At 36.7% G+C, this 16,728-nt stretch overlaps 2 protein-coding genes across 2 annotated transcripts; one reads left to right on the plus strand and one right to left on the minus strand.

The window, feature by feature from the left end:
• The first annotated feature begins 722 nt into the window (after positions 1 to 722).
• On the plus strand, positions 723 to 9,588 carry LOC139738851 (poly(3-hydroxybutyrate) depolymerase-like). The gene is made up of 10 exons (XM_071649486.1): positions 723 to 729; positions 1,346 to 1,468; positions 1,830 to 2,027; positions 2,725 to 2,819; positions 4,040 to 4,153; positions 5,406 to 5,514; positions 6,164 to 6,206; positions 6,613 to 6,744; positions 8,000 to 8,025; positions 9,426 to 9,588. The coding sequence occupies exons 1-10, from the start codon at positions 723 to 725 to the stop codon at positions 9,485 to 9,487; spliced, it is 909 nt and encodes a 302-aa protein (XP_071505587.1). The 3' UTR covers positions 9,488 to 9,588.
• Positions 9,589 to 11,618: 2,030 nt separating this feature from the next.
• Positions 11,619 to 15,719, minus strand: LOC139738852 (oncoprotein-induced transcript 3 protein-like). The gene is made up of 5 exons (XM_071649487.1): positions 15,567 to 15,719; positions 14,281 to 14,455; positions 13,599 to 13,815; positions 12,469 to 12,568; positions 11,619 to 11,639 (listed from the first exon to the last, which is right to left on the minus strand). Exons 1-5 carry the CDS (start codon positions 15,717 to 15,719, stop codon positions 11,619 to 11,621), a joined length of 666 nt encoding a protein of 221 aa, XP_071505588.1.
• Positions 15,720 to 16,728: the final 1,009 nt, after the last annotated feature.

Consider the following 16,728-nt stretch of genomic DNA (forward strand, 5'->3'; position numbering starts at 1 on the left):
CATTCTCTCTAAGGACGACGTGTCTTGCAAGCTAGAATCTGCTGTCTCTGCATGATATTCAAACCAAAGGTATATTCAGGATGGATTTCCACGCTATATTTTTTCTTAACATCGGAATGATGCTTTTGGCTTCGGTTTTAGGGAGCAGTCCGTCACTGGGTAAGTAGGCCTATATATTTTCATCTCTCGTCACCTTTAATCTGTGTATACTGACTGAAAAGAAGGACGCTTGCTTTGTTTCGAGACAGTTTTCACTACGATTGCCAATTCAAATTATTCAAATGATACACTGAAGTGCCCAATAATTGTTAATCAATCATCAGTGGTTAAAGTTTATTTGTACGAAACTATTCACCTTCTATTTGTCTTGTTTTCCTCTGTATTCTCATTTTTCTGACACTATTTTGTGTTAACCTGATTTGGGCCCTATATTTGGCCTGGTGTTTTCCCCATGTACCAAGCGAAAATGAATAGGAAATGGCAAGCTATTTGTTAAGGTATGAATAAACTATGAAAGTTTGTTCAAGTGTCCTTTATCTTCGCTTGGGATACTGAGGGCCTGTTTTAAATCCCATTTCTTTTGTCTTTTTGTTTTCCCTTTTCTTTGTTTTCAGATTTATGAGGAAAGAGCATGGAATTTCATATGCACCGCTTACAACGATTAGTTTATATCCCCTAGACAGTGCCCTAGGCTTACTGCTAGAGGTTTTTTTTTCGTCGGCATGGAGGGTATAGGGAGCAGATATCCGTTTATTCTAATATATTTTACGCGTTATCTACCACATAAGCCAAGTGTGATATATCAGCCCATCCCCGAACGAAAATTTGTATTACAGTGTTGTCATTTAAAAGATTAGTTATCTTAGCATCACTTTTGTGCTTGTTTACCAGAATTAACGTCAACGCGTTCTAAAATTTTACTTATAGCCGTAAAGACGATCTAAAGTGGGAGGTAAAGTTTTTATGTTCTTGTCCGAAAACGCTATGGCATGAAGTGTGGGTGTGAAATATTTGATATCAATGCAATGAATTATCATTGCATTTACCACCTAGTCATAAAATTGTGTACAGAAGTTTACAGAAGAGTATTACATTTTTGACAGATTAAGTTCTTTAGAGCTACATTATGAGAGGTTATGCTGTCATGACGTTTGTTAAATGATGAGGGATGCTTGGCTACACGACGAAGGCTTTAGTAGCTTAGGTTGATGCAATATGTCTTGGTGGCACTAACTTACATTATCAGAGATACAATTTATACAATTTTAAACCCCACTGTATCTCGAAATCGCGTCATTAAAATGACTTCGGTATGAGAGTACGATATTTCATTTTCAACATTCAGAGCAATACGGGGCTGACCCAGACCAGGTCTCCGTTAGTGGGCTGTCAGCAGGCGGCTTCATGGCTGTGCAGGTGCACGTGGCGTACTCGGCTTCCATCATGGGCGTGGGAGTGATCGCAGGTGGTATGTACACAGATCCTTATGGGACCGAGGCTTCGAACAAGGACTTTGACATGCATAATTACTAGTAACGCACTGAATATAAATTGTGAAATAACTTGTTTGATAAAATGGGGAAAACGTTTTGAATCTAAATGTTTTTTATGTGTTATGTGACAGAAATCAAAAGGATCTGTATTGACAGAATTGAATTGCAGAACTTCTGATTGACTTGGAATGGAGAGGCAATAAGATATCTTTAGCATTTAAATTAAGTAATATCAAATTCAGTTTAAATAAAATCAACTTACTTCTTTTTAATCAACATTGTGGATTTGATTAGATCCGATTGACATAAAATCATTTGCATATTTTGGCATTCTAGGACCGTACTATTGTGCTAGAGGAAATCTCTTCTATGCCACAACCTCGTGCATGTCAACGGGAAATATCAATGTCGACTACCTGGTTGATACTGCCACTCCGTATGCTTTGCTGTGGAATTCTATTGACGATCCCGAAAACATGGAACAGGACAAGATCTACATATTCCACAGCTCGGAAGATTCGGTTGTAGTGCAGGGTGAGTGCGAGCAGCGCGTCAGGACTGAAGAATCCCAGGGAGTCGACTGGTCGAGTGGGCTGCTGCAGCCAAGCTGGCTGAAGAAGCCTGTATAGTTTTTCGCACAGACGCGAGTTCGTTTATTTCTATCATTTGAGTAGATTTTTTTCAAGTTTTCTTGCTAGAGTTAGTACATTATCTGTGTCCCAAGTCTTCCGTAACTGTTTATAATGTAGTTTATTGTGGTGGCTTATCCGTGTTGTATTTCTGTGCCTTACTCTCTTGGTTAGTGTTCCTTCTGACTTCTATACAGCTGTATAGTGTGCCTATTCTCAGCCTTTACATGTTATTGCAGTAGGATGGTAACTGTAATTTTTAATCAAAAATGTTTTTAATGTGTATGCTGGAACCCGTATTCATATCACATTTACTATAGTAGATCTGTTTATTGTGAGAGAAGAATATTTGTTTACTCGGACAGATGTTCATAATTCAGCAGAAAGATGGATATCTGTATGTGACATCACACTAGATTAATGACCAGAAAGACAGCAGCAGAATTTCTTCGTCTCCTTCTTCTGTTCTATCTATAAGTGTGTTTTTAGTAAAAAGTAATAATTTGATAGTACATCAAGATTTTCAACGTTTGGATGTGGTTGTTCTCGTTTGAGTGTTGTTCCATTTTTCACAACGCCGTATCTTTCGCTTGCCCTTTAAGATGTTGGCGAAGCAGCGGAAGAATACTACCGATGCTTCAACGAGAATGACGCCAACTATTTGGTAGAATATGGCATCGCATCAGAACACGCAATAGTAAGTTACTGTTTCTCTGTTCTTAGCAGTGCATATTTTATCATTTCGTGCTTTCAGATCACATATTTTGTGAGACATAGAAATGGCAGTTGTCTTGTTGTTTAAAGAAGTATGTATGTTTCATTCACGTATATATAATCGTATTTTATATCAGTGAATTAGTACGGAAGAAGATAACAATTACGCTGCTTATAAACTTCTTCAGGTGATCGTTTGGAAGCACAGTTAATAGTTTCAGTGATTTTAAAATATCTCTCTTTTTAGCCATCCACCTGCTCTTAGTTTAAAATGACATCCATCATTTGTTGCTCCAGTCAACGTGTCAGTGGGCCGAATGCATAAAACAAGCAATTGCTTGTAAGCAATTCCTTCAAGCAAAAGCACAAGCTCGTCTAGCAAAAGGTCTAGCTCAAGCAATTGCTTAAATCCATATGCATAATCTTTTGCTTATGCCAATACCTTTTGCTTGTCCCGCACAAGCAATTGCTTGCGTTTTCAACAAAAGGGACGTCACGCCTGTGCGAACACAAGAACAAAGGCGAGTGTGGCAGCATGTATTTGAAAGGGCATGTGTGTGTGGAAACATTTCCTGACATAGCAGAAGAGCTATGAAATGTACACACAAATACATACACACACATTTATACACACACACGCCAGATCGCACGTGGAGAGAGGTCTCCTCGTTCTCCACCGAAGTCAGACATCCTACCTGTTTTTCATCACATTTTGCGTGCTAACCACTGGACATTCCCGTTGTTGAAATGAAAAAGTTTCTTACACTACTTATGAGTAATTTCTTGTAGATTTATACCACTCCTTCACAAGTGTGGTCTTTCTTTCACAAATATGAAAATGATACTTTCATTCAGGGAACTTTCCGGTTAAGCAAAAGCTCAAGCTCATTTTACAGAGCTTGGCAAATCGTAAGCAATTGCTAGCAAGAACAAGCAAAAGGTATGTTTTATGCATACGTTTTTAAGTAAATGCTTGGTCAAGCAATTGCTTGTGCTTGCTAGCAAAAGCTTCTGCTTGCATGCAATTGCTTGTTTTTATGCATACGGATTCGAGTAAAAGGCTAGCACAAGCAATTGCTAGCGTTTATGCATTCGGCCCAGTGTCATGGGATAAATCAGCAGTGTGATAAGTAGCCAGTAGCCTGATTACTTCTTCCATTAGATACACTCTCCATTCTACGTAATGAACATTATTTGTAACAGGTGACGGATGGATGGGGTAATGCTTGTAATCAACTTAGTGAGCCGTACATTAACAACTGTGGCTACAACACAGCGTACGAGATGCTGAATCACATCTATGGTGGGAATTTAGAGGTAACATCATAATATTATTTGCAAATCTGTCTGTCTATCAGTCTATTAAACGATATTTTCTTCTGTATTCATCTTGTTAGAACCATGTCAGAATTTAAAATAGGACATATATATATATATATATACATTTATATACATATATGATATACATGAGCAAGAATGAAAGTGAAGTTTGTTTAAAAAAGAATAATTATGTATATAGGATGCATGTGCAACTTTGGTCAATGTAAGCAATAAAAAAAAACCACCAGATTTAATTGTCATGCTTTCGTTTCTTTACTTTTCACTTTGTTTGGCATGAAACTCGAACTCTGTGGTAAGAATCTGTGCATCTGATTGCACTTCATGAGTTTACTGTAATATTTCCTTAATCTACCAATTCCTTTTGAAAGTGCATAATGCCCCCAGATTGGTATAATTGTTGATATAATTTGATATAATGTATATACTAAGTGAAAATCATTAATATTTGATGAGTTTATCTCGTGTTCTTTTGAGACAAAGTGTTCGCTCTTATGTTTCACATAATGACATTCTATCGACAGATACCTACTTCACAAACCGTACAAGCCGGGGAGGTGAGTCGTACGTTGAATTGACTGCTTTTTGTAGTGTTGTATTATTATTTCAAAAAAGAAAATGAGCACAGCCGACAAGGCAAGTATTCTGAATTAAAGAATACAACTACATAAAGCTCGGTTTTATATATGAATTGTTAGTTAAGAGACGCCTGACTCATTACTCTTGTATCATTATTATTTACAGGACATTGGACATAGTGTCACAAATGACTGTGGATTTTAAGACTACTCTTTTTTTTTCAACAATAAAATAACACGTATCATCAATATTCATACTGCTTTTTGAGACTCTGCAATAAAGACTCGAGGATGTTTGAAGGTGAAAGGAAAACCGTTTCGATGTAAGGATTTGGACATATCAGATCTATAGAGAAATTAATTTTTTCTTAACGGTTACTGTGAACTAATGGGTGCGTGTGTGTTCTTTGCTTCACTTTCCTTATTTTTTTTTCTTTGTCAGTTATAAAGATTGTTGACTCTCACTGCACTGGTACAGTTCCAGAGTTATCATTTTACGAATTCCCTGGATTAGAATCAATCACGTAAATTTTCACACCTTGCAAAGAACCAAATGCTAAAGAACCAAAGACTAATAACGAAAGACTAAGAGGTGCATAGACATTATATTTGAATAATGATGAGATGTCTTTATCATGCTGTTTTATTTCAAGCTCGTAGCGTTTGACCAAGATGAGTTTTTTGGTGGAAATGCTGCCACAGAAAGTGTGGATGATACTGGCTACGTTTACGTCCCGTCTGGCTGTAAGACTGATGCATCGGGTGCGTTTACCTTATTAATAATTATGCCTTTGATTACCTTTGGTATTGTTGCCCTGTAAGTATGAAAGTCATGAAGAGATCAAACATTATATCGTTATATGGGCTTCGCAAAAAACAACAACAACAGCAACACTTGAATAAGTAATGCAGTTATCGCTACAGTTTATTTGACTTTAATAAATGTGTCAATTTATAATCGCAACGCAAATCTAAATCTGGTGACTTCACAGTCCGCCAATGGCCAAAGTGAGTTACATCATCCTGAATCATACGTAGCAGTAGCGTGCCTATTAATCAGACACAAAACATAATCATTATGTAGAAAGTACATCAAGTAGAAAGGCTACTGAATGTTTTCAGAGCGTTCTTGCTCAACTTAATATACACCGTGGTTGGTACAATCAATTTGAGACAGGTTTAATGATTGATCCAATGCGTCCGAACATCGAATATAAACAACAGATTTTAAAAAGGGTAAAATTTTAGAAGCACTCCAAATTTGATATCAGCAGAGTTGACCCAAAGTGCATATTGTTAGACCTGAATAAATGGTCAATCTATTTACCATCAAATATTCCATCATATATGGGTGAGAAACTGTGCAGAAAAATTCACGTTATACAATTTTTTGTCCTTGTGTTGTTTCTAGGTTGTCGTGTACATATTGCTCTACATGGCTGTCACCAGCAACAGTAAGATTTTACGTATACTCCTAAACCGCACTCACACATTTAGCTATAACAATGAACAAAAACATACGAAAATACTCTGGCTGATAATGATGAAATAAAAAAGAATACCAAGAGCTTTTCTTTCGATTCTAATCAAGCAGATAAGAAGATCATGCTTAATTCTAAACTAAAAGTCCTCCCATTTATACAGGAATAGCCTACTTACATTTCGTCTGGAATAGTGCTTTATTCCCTTGTCCAGACGTTTCATCTGATGTTGACATAGACCTTACTTGCGTCCATATAACCATAGTAACTACATCAGCTGTATTCTCTGTGGTGTTGTAAAGACGTATACGTTAGTTTTGAAGCTGCATGACGGATGTCACTAGTAATGTGTGAGTTTGTTCGCACATTTTCCTTGCAGCAAGAATGTTGGAGATGCTTTCACAACAAATGCTGGCTACAACGAAGTGGCTGAGCTCAACAATATAATCGTCATCTACCCACAAACCATCGCCAGTGCTATGCGAGGAAATCCGAATGCATGCTGGGATTGGTGAGTGTAAACACAGGGCTTTTAACGGCAATTTATTTGAACAGTTACAGTTCGTTATACCGACGAAGGTTCGTTACTCTGAAGGTTCGTTAATCCGAAATTAGATGGGGTTCGTTATTCTGACTGTTCTAAAGATTCTGAAGGTTCTTAAAGGACAAGTTCACCTTCATAGACATGTGGGCTGAGTGAATGCAGCAATATTAGTAGAACACATCAGTGAGAGCTTGAGGAAAATCGGACAATCCGTTCAGAAGTTATGAGTTTTTAAAGTTTCTGCTCACTCAAGGCTGGATGAGAAGACTACTATAGCTTGTGATGTCACATAGGTACAACTATATAAAGAAAGAATAAAGAAAATTCAACATATTTTCACTTTTCTCGCATACCAAAAGAACACTTGACTTCTCTCTTTCAGAAGGCAGGGGGAATAATATTACCCTTAACATATGTCAGTAACAAGTCGAAGAAATGTGCACTTTATTCAAAAAGTGAAGTTTTGTGAAATTTTCTTTTTATTTTCTTCATTATCGTTGTACGCATATGACATTATACACTGTAGTAGTCTCCTCATCCAGCAGTGACTGCGCAGATACTTCAAAAAAATCATAACTTTTGAACGGATTGTCCGATTTTCCCCAAACTTTCACTGATGTGTTCTACTAATATTGTTACATTTACTCAATCCACATGTATAAGAAGGTGGACTTGTCCTTTAAGATAGAATCAGGTTCGTTTTTTTTCCAAAGGTTCGTTTATCTGAGAATGGAAAAAGGGAGTTCGTTATTCAGAAGGGTTTGTGAATCCGAAACGAAATAAGGTTAGTAACTCCGAAGGTTCGTTAGCCTGCACCTTTTTAGCAAAACTTCGGAATAACGAACCTTCGGAATAATGCCACAATTATGTTCGGATTAACGAACCCTTTTTCATTTACGGATTACCAAACCTCTATATGTCTAGGGAATTTGTGTGTTTGGGAATAACAAACCTTCGTAATAACGGACGTCACCAGTTCGAACACATACAGTGAATACTGATTATCATTCCTTTTTTTATATTGTCAGTCTTTCTATCCGCGTTGTGATAATTTTGCTGGGTTGTTTTTTTTTTTCACTTTCGTTACCTCTTTCATCAATACAATGTATTTTATCTTTCACTTTCTCAAAGATTTATCATATCATGCTTCTTCTTTAAGACTCCGTTTTCCTATTGAACATAATTATCAAAGATTATTATTATGTTATCTTTGCCATTGCAGGTGGGGATATGCATCAATTTCTTATGGTGAGTACATTGAAGAAAAGTTTATGATGATCCATGCAATCGAGTTAAAGTCGTACTAAATGACAGAAACAATCATAATAATGAAGAAAGTGGACACAACCTGATACTGATGTGAACGGTAACTGACCAAGGATTATGTACAATTAATTCATTTCGTTCAATCCGTTCATACTCTCCTTATGGTAATATTTGTGCTTATTCGATACAAACTGCACATGATCAGTCAAATATCCAAACATATTCCGTCACACATACCATTAGTGATCACATCCGGCATAAAGGCAAATAAATCATGGTGGATACTGTGAGTCTAGGACTTCATGCAGGGAGTTGCGATTACTTAACTTAGTTTAAGAAAGTAGAAATAGGTATAGCTTTTCCTTGTGCAAATACGCGTAGGTAATTTGAAATGATGCATGACGTCTGTATAAATAAAATCTGTTTGAAGTAGGCATGTTTAGTGTGGGAAGGGATAAATTTTTGCTGCACCGGTGCTACACCCTATACTCAATATTCTGCAAGCTCGTTCTCCTTTTTTTAGTTCTTGTGCTGAAAGTTTGGCTGCACCCCCAATACACTCTGAAACAGACACACGTGAAGACGAAGTCCCCTGCGTATTTAAAATCATATTTAACATGATTTTTAAATACACTAGAGACTGATGAGTTATTCAAAACTTTCAGCATGGATCCATATCCACAATTAGATTAAATTTCTTCATAGCAACCTGTTTACTGATCACAGGCAAAATGAATGTAATTTCTGTTTATGATGTATCTAATTTGTAACATCTATTTATTGACATACATAATCATTATCATCTATTGATTTGTAAAGGCATGATTATATATAAATATATATATATATTTGTATATATATATATATATATATATATACTGGAAGAAATTGGACTGAGGCTGACGTTGCTCTCGATCTTAGTCTCCCTTTTATTTTTCAAGCTTTCGGCCAGTCATCAGGCCTTCATCTACCAACAGAATAGTTATTATATGAATAACCTGATGTGTCATATAATATATAATACAATTTCATATATTACTAATCTTCTAAATCATTTCCTTTATATACACAAATCAATCATTCAATTCAATACAAATATCCAATCTAACCTCATCTCATCATTTGTTTTTTATTGTATACAATGCATTTGGTATTAATGCATTATAATCATGGCAAATTTATCGCTATTTTGGATAAATTTACGGTTGATCGCTGAAAAGGAATCTCTCTGCCTATGTCTCAATCGGGAGGAAGGCTGTGAGCGATTATCAATGTCATCATTGTCATTGTCAAACACTTTTGACTTGTATGTAATGTGATGAGTTTATTGAGATTCTGATGTTCATGTATCGTTTTGTTTTTGTTTTCTCTCCTTGCAACAGCGTGCAACCTTGCACCACAGATGCAGTTTATGAAAGCGATCATCGACCGCGTGACCTCTTAAAATCAGCTGGCGTCAACTCAAAAACTTGTGTGCGGTCATTGGTTCCGTGATCTTGTTGCTATTATACATACATCACGGCAGTACAGTATACCTCTCTCACACATCCCAAATTATACAAATTAAAAACAAAGTCCGCATGATCACGCAAAACAAACACAGATGAGACTCTATCATACCCACAGAATGAAGCAAAAAGATAAACTTCTGATTATAAAGGCTTTCATAACATTGTGACAACTGATCTATCAATAAACACAAAAAGAGACCTGGTAAGATATACGACGCAATGATTTCAATATTTCCTTTTGACTATTTGGATAGTTGCTAATACATTACAACTTGTGTCTGACCGCAATGTATGTAATAATTTTGAAACTTAATACTAATTTCTCGTGAAATGTTAACATTATTTTAACCATATACGTACATATACATGATGATTCAGCAACAAGCAGCATTTGGCACATTAAAACATCCTTAAAGATAAATTTCAACACACTGTATCAGGATTGCTCGAAACATGTCAAACCTTTCAAATCCCGTATTCAGATGTACGAATCATTGCTAACAGTTTACGACATCGAGTATGGTCTAAGTGTTCAAGACAGATTCCGATGTTTTTCACAAGTGACTTCAGTCTGCAAACCGCATTAGGTTTTCCGTGATCAGGTGTTTGAACTGATCTTCTCATTTCGCCAGGCTTTCAACGCTTTCATAATCTATTTAGCATGTCTACAAGGCTAGGTGCTACAATTCTAGAGAATCGCCGTTTGGTGTGGTTTGGGAACTTGTCAGCAACTACAGAACACATCAGTTGTCTCCCTCAGTACAACAGAATGTTGCGAGGTTTTATGCTAGTGTAAAAAGCAGGACAAGAGAACGCTAATCATTGAATAAAATTTGAATTCGAATTTTCCAAGTGCATAAAGGGTACTATAATCACCTCAGAAGAGCTACAAAATTCCTAACCTTCATAATTGAACTCACTTGTGCGCTGAAGCGTCACTAAACGTGTGAATTTCTACTTTATTACGCTAAATTGCCTAAATGTCACTCATAAACATGGCGATTGGATTAGTGAAATGTGAAGAAATAAAACATGAAGTTGACTGTCAGATGGAAGTGCGATAGCTTACTTCAAAAGACCATTTGCCTCCATGCTTTCGTTTACTTTTAATTATAAGCGTTGATGAAAATATCTGGACAAAGGAGAAACTTACGACCACCATGCATGACAATAAAGAAAAATATCTCCAGAATTAATCTTTCCTGACTATATCAACATGTGTCATTATATCTCATGTGTCATTAGATTTAATGTCTGTGATTAGATAGAGCGACTGTATACGTAAGCATGATAAATAACTCTCAGTACGACGTAAGTATACATATTGGGGTTCGACATTGCATATACACCAGTGGCCTGGTGGCCCGGCACCACTCAAAATTTACATCGGGCCTTTCAAAATCTTTTGTTGGCCCGAGAAGATTCAAAATGGATTTTCATGTTTCCTTTTATTTCGGATTAATACATTTTTTAATTTGGTGGTGGAGTTAACCAGAGGGGGGAAAAAGCTGGAGTCGAGCCTATATGCATATTATGTATACATACATGTATATCCACTGAACATCAGGAAATTGCTAGTGAATTGTACATAAGATGGAAACTTCACTTTATTTGATTAGGATATGTTTTGTACTCACATACGTACGCTCATTTTCAAGCTTACTCATATGACATGCCCTTATCCCAAGCTTCCTGCCATACACTCCACTTCAAGCACAGTCTACTGGAAATTATACCCAAAAGACGTGGCTTATACCGACAAACGTTGTAAGCATGTATTCAAACCTTTTACTTTCTGTGTAGACAATGTGAGATCTATTTTATTTTTCTGACATTTCCCGCGTTATGACGTCATCGGACTGCTGCAGTCTGATTGGTCCGTTACGAAACTCATGACTCATCCCATCATCTGACAGACTTCGAATTCTTCGTCGATGATCGGATGTACAGTCAGGTGCGCAACGACCATTGGAAGTTTGCGTTGCACATATGATCGCTTCGCAGTGTACGTGGACCTAGAAAGTTTTTGATCAGAACGTTGGAAAGCGACAGAGAAATCAATGATTAGCCACTCACAGAGTATGTCTGGAGAAAAAATGACACAGCCTCAAATCAAATCCATTTGCACAATGCTTGAGTAGCAGCGTATAGAAACTATGATACACACATTCTTGTTCAATAAGATGTTAAGATTACCACAAAAAAACCCACATGAAAAGAATTGAACTGTAGGCAAATTACACAGTTGCCTTCGCCACCATCAAATATGAATACATGCAATTACTGTGTTGTTTTCCAAGTAATGTGCACGATCCTCAGAAAAAAAGAAGAGAACAACATGAAATCATAACACCTCTAGACTACAATGATATACTTCTATTATATTGACCATTACAAGGACTAGACCTGTAGAATAGCAAATGTCGTCATTGGTATAGTACATGATTTTACTACATACAACACACACACACACACACACACATTTATATATATATAAATATATATATATATATATATATAGAGAGAGAGAGAGAGAGAGAGGGGGGGAGGGAATGTGACCAGATAGCGATCATAATTGGTATTGATAATAACTACCTATGAGATTGTGAATAACTTTTATGTATATTATTATGTATGTATGTGTATACATTAGGGAACTATATGTATAGGCCTACTTATACCTACATACACACACACATGTTACAATACATAAATGTATATGTGTGTGTGTGTGTGTGTGTGTACTATCCCTCCTGGCATGATCAAATATAATACATTACATCCATTTACAAGAATATCACACAGCTCTAGTGGAACAAAAGTGTAACAGTAATAATTTATGTAACGAGTAAGACTTCCGTTTCCGTATTTTGCACAGTTTTGTGTACTATTAATCATTTTCTTAGTTACTTACCTGTGGATGACTTCCTCGGAAGGCGAAAGCCTTAAAGGAGAATCCCACCATGGATCGTCCCAGGTCTGTGTACAGTTTCAATGTCGTGTCTTCCGGGCATCTATTTTGTGTTATTCACAACAAAGATCAATGTGGGTGACGTCATCTATTAACGGAATATGGTAAACTTAGAACGATTTTGAATATGGACTAATTCATTTCTATAGATTAGCGTCATATGGCAACTCCAGGTATATAGGATATACTAAATGCTCTCAATACACGTTTCAAGTTTCAGCATTCATTTTACTGGGACGCTTCACCCTAAACCAACTCTCGTATATTGATTGATACTGCAATCAGTTTAACATTTTGACATGCCTTCCAGTTTATTTTGTTTTTCCTTACTTCTATCAAAACGCAAAATTAAGGATTGGTCATAATGTGACAATAATTTTTCTTATAGTGGCTCTATAGATTTGTTATGCAACTTGTTTTATTTGTGTCACGATGTTGTTTGCCATTTGCATAGACATCTGTAGACTTTATGTACAGAACCGATAGGCATCTACATACAATGAACAAACGAGGTAAGTCCAGGATCAATCAATGTTCAAAATTTTAGTCACTTGCACACATTTCATTTTAAGTGGCATTACACTCCTTACGCTGATCTAAAAAATTAAAAAAAAAACTGGACCACAGGAAGGTGAAAATTGCTTGACACTGATTAAAGAGAATACATCAGTGACATCGCAAACCCAAACAAGAATGGACAGCGTTGATTTTGAATAGTGAGTCATTTGGGGAGAGAAAAGTGTGGGAAGAGAGGACGCAGTTGTTCGCATCAAACAAGTATTATGTATTAAGAGAATGCATGAATATCATGTCAGCATCATGTGAATACAACATGACTTCTTATTGTTGTTATTTTTGGTTGTTTAAGTGTTGTTGTTGCTGTTGCTGTGGTTGTTGTTGTTGTTTTCCAAATTGATTGTGTTATAGTGAATATACCTGACTCGAAAATGATTACAGTCATCTCCTCTAATAAACTGAATTGACCTAGACCTACATTTAATTGAGAGTTCAACCTCAGGAGTATCACAGATATTTGACATAAAGAATCTACGATCTGTGTGATGTAAAGATACCCTTCATCAATGAGACCGTAGCTGAGAACATTGTTGGCGTTTCCATCAGGCGTCGCCCAACAACTCTGCAGGCGTAGCGTGACGTTGGTGGCGGAATCCAGAGTTACGCCGTAATACAACCTGTCGTTGAGGGGGACACGACTCTCACGTTGTGATGAGGGTGCCCTAAAGTGGTCATTTGGGTAACGATCTAGGGTGAGCGAAAAGCTCGCAAAACCTGGGAATTGGAAGGACACTTTATGATTGGGCACCTGTCAATATGGGACAGCTTGAAGAATCGAAAAGTATGTTTTTATTTGCCGAATGTTGATAAATCGGTGTACCATCATTGATACTATTATCGTCACCATTATTATCTAAAAGATGTTCTTATCAGGCTCACTATGAGTATCATTACTGTTCATGTCGTACGATAGGCACTTTTCCTTTTTATTCAAAATAGCTAAATTATTGAAATGAATGGAGGGGAAGCATAGTGACTACACTAAAGTTCAAATTTCAAGTGAGATGTCTATACTTGAAAACTAGAGGAAACACACTTTTCTGGCAAGCGTCAGGATAATACTACGTGTATAGGATGAAGGGCTGATATACCAGCGGTGGTCAGTTAATATATCATGATTCTTTATTTGGTGACTTGATAGATGTGAAAGTTAAAGTAATTGTAATAAGCTGTTATTACCTCTGACAGACCAATTATTGTTCCGTTTGTCGAGCTCGACCTCGTACGACTCTGTACCTTTGATATGTTGACGTGAATGGAACATACACTGCACTGGGACGTCGAGATAGTATTGACGGTGAGGGCGCTTCGTGTAACGCAGGTTGTTGGAGAAAACCACGTAATCACCACGATCCTATAAATATAAAGGATAAATGATGTTTATTGTGGTTGACGAGGTTATTAAAATACGAGGCCCTATTCAAAATACATATATTTCCAATAAGTGGTTACTCTTTGTAGGATCACAATCTGTTGACTGAGGGATACAGTTGTATAGCAATAACAGTGAATTCACTTGAGTCGGTATTGTAATGGGATGTCCTCTGAGTCCACGGAGACGGACACCAATATGCCATTAATTTCAAATTTCTTCCTTTATAATATTGTTTTTGGAATTAGACTGTAAATTCTTTAGACTTAAAGTGGAGGTTCATAGGGTATTATAATCGTTGACGTTACAAAAGCGGAAAAGAACAGTTCCTTTTAATATTCATCAATGGAAAAAGTTCGTGCCGACTTGTGTTCTACTCATTTTTCGCCTAGTCGCAGGGAACGCCGTGGTACTTGCAGGTGCTAAGGCTCGTTTCATTTACAAAGTGGACTACCTGTTCGTTACTACACAGAATCAGTTCTGTTGTTTAGAGATTATAGATAAAAACAATAAGCTCTTGTACTTGAATGTCTTGATGTTGAGCACAAAATGGGTAATTCCATCAAAAGAGTCACACTGATGCCCCTTCTATTAGTTTCATCGTGTCATTGCTTACGAAGTACAAATCCTACAGAAATTTTACTTTTGAGTACTGCTTTTCAGGTAAGTTTCTTCCATTTTAAAAGCAAACAAAATTTGCCACTACAAAGTACTGGACACATTCTCATATAATAAAATGCAAATTCATGACTTTTGGGACAAAATTGTGTGATATTCATACTGTAATACCACTTTGATAGACTTACAGCATATTAGCGGATGAAAGGCTTGATTTTCATGGCTAAAAAAATGATAAAAGACAAACAAATTTTGAATACTATAAAAAAAGTCATGCATCAAATAATGGTATGATGGTAAATGAATGAAAGGTCTGGGTACAAAGTAAGTCGTCGATACATCATTACCATGATGTCAGTGGAGCAACTCGTACTTTGTCAGCTTCATTTTGTATCTAGAAGTTCACAGAAATAGGGGAAGAAGAACTATCCAATAGGAAAGCGAATATTTTAGATATATAGTTTATCGAATTCACCTCGACCTTCATCCCACAGTCACCGTATAGAGCGGTCAGAACAATGAGCTCAGAGCCGTAGATTTGACCCTGACAAGCGTCGTCTGCTAGTGTCACCGACCTGGCCATGTCGTCTCCATGGAGATGACTTCGATCCAGGAAGACAGTCAGCATTTGGCTGCTGCACACCACTTGAATCCCTGAGCCCCAGAGAGAAAAGTTAGAACAGTATATGATAGAAATTGAATGCTCCGAAAAAAGCTATTTTTGCCTAATATTTTGTCAAATTTTGAACTATGTTCGATATACAAATGTAACATATTTTTTAACTCGATACGAACTTTAGAAGATGAGTAGGATTATTAAAAAGGTGGATTAAAAACATAGGTACAGCTGCCACAGCCTCCTCGGGGTAGGATGTTTAATGTTAGGTGCTAAATATCAAAATCAGTACACTGAATAATAGTGGCAAGCAACAGTCTGAAACGTACTTGTTTGGCATTGCCCTCCAACAAATCCGTCCGGGCACGAGCAGGAATAGCCGCTGACATCGTTAACACAGCTCCCTCCATTCAAACACGGACGGCTTTGGCACTCTTCGGCATCTGCGTGAGAAATACATTGCATCTCGAAATATTTCAGTTATTGCAAGAAGCGTGAGGCAAAAATACAATGATGACTGTTGGATTTTTTTACTTAAATTTTGTTGTTGTTTGTTTCTGTCCACATATACATGTTGCTCAAACGAGAATGATTTATATAATTTATATAATTATATATATAGATAGTACTGTATATACATATTGATTTTCTGTATTATATATATGTATACTAGCATCACATAGAGAGAGAAACATTAAGAATTACTTTTAAACCCAACACACGGCACGAACTAGAGCACAACGCATGCAACGCGTAATGTTCATGAGCATTGAAGGGTAGTTAATATAGAATCCTTTAAACCTTAACCCACATGCATTGTTCAAAATAGAAATTCTTAATTTCTTTCATGTCTCGGAAAAAAAAAAAGATTCTAAAAATCTGATTAATGTAACACCAGCATTTACAATCACACTGCCCTGCAAATTATTACTATTGTGGACTGGAGAAAAAACGGGTCCACACACAGAAGGGAAAAAAGCAGAAATTACATTTAATTTCCGTGCTTCCAAATCTAAAAGGT

This window comes from Diadema antillarum, unplaced genomic scaffold (genome assembly GCF_040938485.1).
Source record: "Diadema antillarum isolate AM-2024a unplaced genomic scaffold, OU_Dant_1.0 seq00000770_RagTag, whole genome shotgun sequence".
Taxonomy (NCBI): domain Eukaryota; kingdom Metazoa; phylum Echinodermata; class Echinoidea; order Diadematoida; family Diadematidae; genus Diadema; species Diadema antillarum.